Below are 7,431 nucleotides of genomic sequence, written 5' to 3' on the forward strand. Positions count from 1 at the left end.
TCTTAACTGAATCATGTTGACAATGGCATTTAACCAGCACACCCCACCTTCTTAAGTCTATCCCTTCTGGAACTGCCTCAAAGAAACACCAGTGTACCTCACCCAGCCCTAGACATTCCTCATTCTAGTCCATCCCAGCTGGAGTTGGAGTAGAGAGTTGGGTGAGTTCAGGATGAGAGACCAAGTTGGTAAACGGGTGCAAAAAATGGATGGACAGACAGTTGGGTGGATGGACGGATGCATGGATGGACAGGTGGGTGGATGGATGGATAGAAAGATGGATGACAGATGGACAAGTGGATGGATGGATGGATGAACAGGTGGATGGATGGGTAATACATAGATTAATGGGTAAGTCAGTGGGGCTGGGCATGTAGATGGATGGATGGGTGGGTGGGTAGGTGGATAGATAGACAGGTGGATGGATGGATGGATGGATGGATGGATGGATGGATGGACAGGTGGATGGGTGAATGGATGGACGGACAGGTGGATGGATAGATGGACAGATAGGTGAATGGATGGATGGATGGACAGATGGGTGGATGAATGGATGAATGGCTGTATGGGCAGGTGGATGGATGGGNTGCATGGATGGATAAAGAATGGATGAATGGCAGGTTTGATGTTTTGATGGATGAAGAATAGATAAGTGGAAGGGATAGGTGGTGGGTAATTAGTGAATGAATTAATGGATGACTAGATTAGTAGCTGTATTGGACAGATTATTTGTTGGCTGAGTGGATCATGGATCATCTGTAAGACTGATCCACGCCTAATTTTTGCACAAGGGTTATGTTGGCCACGGCTGTACATGAGGTTGTAATTTCTGAAGCGTGCATGCATGCATATGTGTATGCATGTGCGTGCACATGTATGGATCAGTTCTCCTCTATACCCAGTCCAATACATAGCCAGGATAGAGGTTTCCTGGCAGTTGCAAGAAGGTGGCTCAATCCCCTGCTCTCTGACGATCATCCTGCCTTCCCCTGCCCCTCCCCCAGGCTCGGAACAGCTGCTCTGGACCCTTGGATCCCAACCCCTTTCTGAGCTCTGAATTCCTTCTTCCTGAAGACCCTAAGACCAAGATCCCACCTGCTCCTGGACCGACCCCTCTCCTTCCATTCCCCACCCCTGTCAAGGTGCATGGCTTAGAGCCCTGCACCCCCTCTCCCTTCCCCACAATGGCTCCGCCCCCCTCTTTGTTGCCAGAAGAATCTCTCCTCTCTGCCAGGTTCCCATTCACCTCGGTCCCTCCTGCTCCAGGAGTGTCTACGCTTCCTGCACCCACAACCTTTGTCCCCACCCCACAGCCCGGCCCTGGTCCCGCCCCCTTCCCTGTAGACCATCTGCCCCATGGGTACCTGGAACCCGTCTTTGGGCCTCACTTCACTGTGCCTCAGGGAATACAACCCAGGTGCAAGCCCTCCTCCCCATCCCCTGGGGGACAAAAAGCCAATCCACCCACCTTGGCCTCTGCCACCACCAGTCCCACTGCCACTGCCACTGCCAGAGACAACAACCCCTGTCTTACACAGCTGCTCAGGGCAGGTGAGATGGGAGAGGCGAATGGACGAGATACTGGGAGGAAGCGACTTTGAAATGCATGGGAAAGCCTGAAAGGCAGAGGGCTGGGGTCTCAGGGTGGTCTTGGGAGACAGAGAAGGTGGAGTGATATTAGGGATATGAGCTATGTCTGAAAGGGGTGTGTGGGCTGCTGGGGACAAGAAGGGGTCTTAGTTGGTGATGGACTTGATTGGGCCAGTCTAGTGGTCCTCATAGTCCTGCCTGTACCCAGCCAAGCCTGAGCAAGCACTGGAGCCTCCGACTATGCCCAGTACCCTCCTCCGGCCTCCAGAGTCCCCGGTAAGATGGCGGGCACTGGGAGGTGAGGGTCAGTCTAGGACCTTTACTCCAACTCTCTGCCCTTCTCCACCCCAGCAGGATACAGTCTCTGAAATCCCCCGTGCCCGTGCCTTTTTCCCCCCAATCCCGGCCCCTACACCACCCCGGCCACCTCCAGGCCCAGCCACATTGGCTCCTCCCAGGTCCCTGGTTGTCCCCAAAGCAGAGCGGCTCTCGCCTCCAGCCTCCAGCGGTAAATAGGGGCTAGAGGGATCTTGGGTCTTAGGGGATGGGGAGGGGGAGGATGAAGAGGGCTGTGAATGGGGTCAGGGCAAGGGGACTTTCTCCCTTGTGTGTCGGTCTGTCTGTGGGTCTGTCCCTGCCACAGGCAGTGAGCGGCGACTATCAGGGGATCTCAACTCCATACAACCCCCGGGGGCACTGAGTGTCCACCTGTCTCCCCCTCAAACTGTCCTAAGCCGGGGTCGTGTAGACAACAACAAGGTATGTGCCGTCCCCTGACCCCCAAGANGCAACTGGCCTCCTGAGCCTTCCCACTTAGACTCACCGCACTTTCTGCTTTCTAAGATGGAGAACCGACGTATCACACACATCTCCGCGGAGCAGAAGAGGCGGTTCAATATTAAGCTAGGATTCGACACCCTGCACGGACTTGTCAGCACGCTCAGTGCCCAGCCCAGCCTCAAGGTGAGCCCCCAGACAGCAATGCACACTCCCTTAGAGTCGTGGAACCCCTCCTTGGACCAACACCCAACACCAGCTCCCAGGGCTTGCCAACACAGAGGCCCACATTGGTGGCGCTCGCAGGTGAGCAAAGCAACCACGCTTCAGAAGACAGCGGAGTACATCCTGATGCTGCAGCAGGAACGGGCAGCCATGCAGGAGGANGCGCAGCAGCTGCGGGATGAAATAGAGGAGCTCAACGCTGCCATCAAGTAAGCTGGGGTGAAGCCCAGCCTAGAAAACCTGGAGCGAGGGGTTAGAGGAGTGGCTCNGAGGTACCGCACCTGCCTAGACTACTTCATTGAAGGCCTGGGGGCGTGGCTCAGTGAGAGTGCTTTCCTAAATATCTGCTAGTGAGGGTTTGGGGGTGTGGCTCAGTGAATAGCAACTGCCCTAAATTCTCCACTGAGGCGCTCCGGATGTGGTTTGTCCTAGGATACTTACATAGCATATGTAAGTACTGGGTTTCGTCCTCAGCACCTTAAAAAACCAAACAACAGCAGCAAAAGTCCTCAGGGGCTAGGGTGAAGGAGATGTGTCTACATTCCCTGAANGGCGACTCTTCCCATTCCTAGCTTGTGCCAGCAGCAGCTACCGGCCACCGGGGTGCCCATCACACATCAGCGNTTTGACCAGATGCGGGACATGTTTGATGACTATGTCCGGACGCGCACGCTGCACAACTGGAAGTTCTGGGTAGTATCCTTATTCGGACTGATGGCCTGAGGACAGTGATGGCTGCTGTAGCTACATTCAGTCCAGCCTGGGTCTCAGACCCCAGTCTGAGCTGTAGAACCCGCCCCCTCCCCCCCACCACCACCATGGGCTTTGGTTCTGCCCTCTACCGTCAGACCCTAGCATTGCAAGATTGCGTGGCAACTGGGACTAGGAGCTGAGAGGGAGCAAGAGTAAGGGGTAGGAGGTTGGGGATGTGCCTGAGGCAGACTGGAAGGATCTAAAGTCTAAGTCCTTTGAGGCTTTGAGAAGGTAGGGCATCCACTCTCCCCTGGATTCAGGGTCAAGTTGTGTTTGTTTTCCTGTACTAGAGATCGATCGCATATGAGCCCCTTCCCGACCCTCTTTTAACTTTTTATTTTGAGACAAATTCTCACTAAGTTATTCTGGCTAGCCTTGAACTCATGATCCTCCTGCCTCAGCCTCCTAAATGGCTGGGATTGTAGACCTGTGCCATTAGGCCAGTATTCAAGTCCTTGACTGAGCCTAGAGATGTGGGACCCACTAATACAGAATGAGGGCTCTGGAGGGACTAAGGGGAGGGGCTGAGAGATAGAGAGATGAATGGATAACCCTTGGTGGGAGCGAAAGGGCAGAGTGGTTCTCCACAGGGTCCATGGTTCAACAGTGACAGGCCTTTCTTGGCCTTGGCTTGGGTCAGGTGTCAGGGTTCTATGTGGAGTGGTGGGATCCTGTCTGGACCACTGGTGGGCTCCTTGACTCCAAATCCAGTTCAGCATCCTCATCCGACCTTTATTTGAATCCTTCAATGGGATGGTGTCTACCGCCAGCTTGCACAGCCTCCGCCAGACCTCACTGGCCTGGCTGGAACAGTACTGTTCCCTACCTGCTCTCCGGCCAAGTATGTGAGATACCTTCCTGCCACCAAATTGTGAGGCTTTGTAGAGCACTGGCCTAGAAATCCCCCAGCCCCAGGGAGGGGCTGGGGGCGTGGCTCAGTGGTACAGCCCCTGCCTAGAATCCCCCAGGGAGGGGCTGGGGCATGGCTTAGCAGAAGAGCNTTTACATCATCATATGTAAGACCCTGAGTTCAATTTCCAGTGACACGCATGTATACACATGTGCACACACACATGTACACATGTGCACGCACACATACTTGTGGGTTTCCAGAACAGAGAGTTCAAACCCAGCCTTGTTTGGTCTCCAAGTCTAGTCTGTCTTGAATACAGCCTAGGATTTGAGACTGTTTTACCATGTCCCATCCTGAATGGTCCTTTAGACTCTAAATCATCTAAAGGAAAAGGTCCTAGGGAAGGGCCACCTGTTTAGTGTGGGGTAAAAAATGGGGTCCCGCATCTGCTTGGGGCTAGGAAGTCTGACTGCACCATGAATCCCACGGAACCGCCCTGTGGGCATTGGACTTTGAGAAGCCATGGGATCCTGCTCTGGGGATGAGGAAGACACAATCTGGGGTTCCCGTGGAACTGTGGAAGTCGGCCTCCAACTCTCAGGCACCACAGACTGCTGGGCAACATGGAAGAGCCGGTTCTGGGGTCCCTGGGCCGCACAGAGGCCAGGGGCAACAGGTTCTCACTCTCGGACGCTGCTATATCTCGGAAGAGCTGAGAACAAAGTGGGGACCCTCAGGTGGACTCTGGCCCAGGGGCCGAAGGGAAAAGGGTAGGAGGAGAGCTCTGGCAGGTTACCGTGGGGAGGAGAGTCTGGCTAGCTCAGGCAGCTGGCTCGGTGGGCTGCTTGGTTTGGCTGGCAGCCGTGGCTGGAGTGCAGGTAGGCCTCCTGACAGGAGGATAGACATGCAGCTCTTTAGAGGGAAACCTGCTTCATTGTTCTAGCACAGTGGGTTCTGATGAGCAGGGACCCTCCATGGTTTTAAGGTGTTTATTGTAGAAAGGCAGAGAGAGGGAGAGAGTACAGAAGCAGAGGCTGGCTATGGCCACATGGAGAGAGGGGGGAAGGGAGGGGGAGAAGGAGGGCTAGAGGTGAGAGAGTAAGAGCAAGANAGTAAGAAAGGGAGCAAAAGAGAGAGGAGGGGGCAAGCAGCTCCTTTTATAGTGGGCTGGGCTACCTTGCCGTTGCCAGGTAACTGTGGGGAGAAGCATACCTGGCCAGGTAACTGTGGGGGTGGAGTCCAGACAGCCTACATGACTGATGGCCACAGAATTATGGAGTTGAGTCCACGTGTCAGGAGCCTATATCTGGGAGCATGGCAAGCAGGCCCTCTGTCCCTTGCAGATTAATCTGCTGGGTCTCTGGGGTTTAAACCTAGCTCAGCCCAGAAAACAGGCTCCCTTTCACAGTCCTACAGTTTAGCTATCTAGTATTGACTTCATCCCTAACTGTAAAGACATCTGTCTTAGTTAGGGTTTCTACTGCTATGAAGAGACACCATGACCAAGGTAAGTCTTATAAAGAACATTTAACTGGGGCCGGCTTACAGTTTCAGAGGTTCAGTCCATTATCAAGGCAGGAAGCATGGCAGCATCCAGGCAGGCATGGCACTGGAGGAGCTGAGAGTTCTCCATCTTCATTCAAAGGAAGCCAGCCAGGAGGAGGGTGTCAAAGCCCACCCCACAGTGACACACTTCCTCCAACAAGGCCACACTTCCTAACAGTGCCACTCACTGGGCCAAGAGTATTCAAATCACCACAGCATCGCACTCTCTTTTTCCAGCTGTCCTGAATTCCCTTCGCCAGCTCAGCACTTCCACAAGTATCCTGACTGACCCCAGCCTCGTGCCTGAGCAAGCCACACGGGCGGTCACTGAGGGCACCCCGAGGAGACCATTATAGTCCTGGTGAAGGTTTCCAAGCTCCAGGAACAACTTGTGGACATGCTTCTAAAAATCNTGGCTGGCCNTTTCCCTGCAGATCTGGAAGGTTCCAAGTGTTGTACTCACCACCTCCTTGGGGATGGAAAAGAACCTAGCTCCATTCCTGCATTGTTGCTAATGCTATGATCCCTGGTGACTCATATCCCATCTTTGGACCTCCCTTTAATAACAGAGGGCCCCAAATGCATTAGCGGCTGCAGCGCTGGGGACCTAAGCAGGAGCTCTGATGAGAGATGTAGGTCTGTTTCCTCACAACTTCCTGCTTTGGATAAAGGGTACCACCTTTTGTTCCTGAGCAGGGAGGTAGAGCAGGAGATCTCCTCTCTTTGCCTTTGCACTAGTGACATGGGGAGCTACAGGGTGGCTTCCTGGCTGAGGCCACTGGGGTCTGATGCCAGGAGAGATCAGGGCAAGGGCTAGCCAGAGCATGGCAGGCATCTTGCATGAATGTAGATGTGTGTGTGCGTATGTGGATTTTATAAAAAAGAAAATGTTCTTGATCAATAAAAGCAAAAACTGTCTGCAAGGGTTGGTGTTGGTGTGACTGGCAATGTGTCTCAGTATGGGACTCAGAGCTGCCAGCAGTGAAAGGTGACATAGAAGACCGATTCTGTGGGTTATAAACAANCTTTGAGTACTTTTGATTTGTTATTTTTGTTTTTGTTTATTCGAGACAGGGTTTTTCTGTGTTTCCCTGTCTTGGAACTTACTGGATAGACCAAGCTGGCCTCCAACTCAGAGATCCACCCACCCCTGCCTCTGGAATGCTGGAATTAAAGGCACATGTCACCACCGCCTGGCCCTTTGAGTACTTTTCAACTTGCTGTGTGCAGTTGTGCTCACCTGTGCTTGTGTGTGGAGGCCGTCGGCTGACCTGGGTACCTCCTTGGTGCTCTCTGCCTTAATTTGAAAATGCTTCAGAATATATTCTAGAACTGGGCATGGTGATGCACACCTTTAATCCCAGTACTTGGGAGGCAGAGGCAGGTTTTTAATGAGTGAGACCAGCCTGTTCTGCATATGGAGTTATAGGCCAGCCAGGGCCATATAGTAAGACCCAGTGTGTACACACACACACACACACACACACAGAGTTACTTTTATATATTATATTTGGGGACAGGGTCTCTGTAGTCTTGGCTAGCCTAGAACTTGCTATGTAGACCAGGTTGGGTTTAAACAACCAGATTTTTCTGCCTCTGTCTAAAAATATTTAAAATTACATTTATTTATATGTGTATGCACANGTGCAAATATCATACATATGGAGGCCAGAGGGTGACTTTTTTGG

General features: G+C 52.9%; 1 protein-coding gene across 1 annotated transcript in view; it reads left to right on the plus strand.

The window, feature by feature from the left end:
• Positions 1 to 6,782, plus strand: part of Mlxipl (MLX interacting protein like) — a 24,275-nt gene extending 17,493 nt beyond the window's left edge. Inside the window, exons 6-14 of the mRNA XM_021163399.2 lie at positions 1,005 to 1,551; positions 1,799 to 1,866; positions 1,942 to 2,098; positions 2,234 to 2,349; positions 2,434 to 2,553; positions 2,674 to 2,801; positions 3,165 to 3,288; positions 4,057 to 4,186; positions 5,981 to 6,782. Of these exons, the coding sequence (XP_021019058.1) occupies positions 1,005 to 1,551; positions 1,799 to 1,866; positions 1,942 to 2,098; positions 2,234 to 2,349; positions 2,434 to 2,553; positions 2,674 to 2,801; positions 3,165 to 3,288; positions 4,057 to 4,186; positions 5,981 to 6,099 (1,509 nt within the window). The 3' untranslated portion in view covers positions 6,100 to 6,782. The remainder of the gene's footprint in view (positions 1 to 1,004; positions 1,552 to 1,798; positions 1,867 to 1,941; positions 2,099 to 2,233; positions 2,350 to 2,433; positions 2,554 to 2,673; positions 2,802 to 3,164; positions 3,289 to 4,056; positions 4,187 to 5,980) is intronic.
• The last annotated feature ends 649 nt before the right edge of the window (positions 6,783 to 7,431 follow it).

This window comes from Mus caroli, chromosome 5 (assembly GCF_900094665.2).
Source record: "Mus caroli chromosome 5, CAROLI_EIJ_v1.1, whole genome shotgun sequence".
In the NCBI taxonomy this organism is placed as follows: domain Eukaryota; kingdom Metazoa; phylum Chordata; class Mammalia; order Rodentia; family Muridae; genus Mus; species Mus caroli.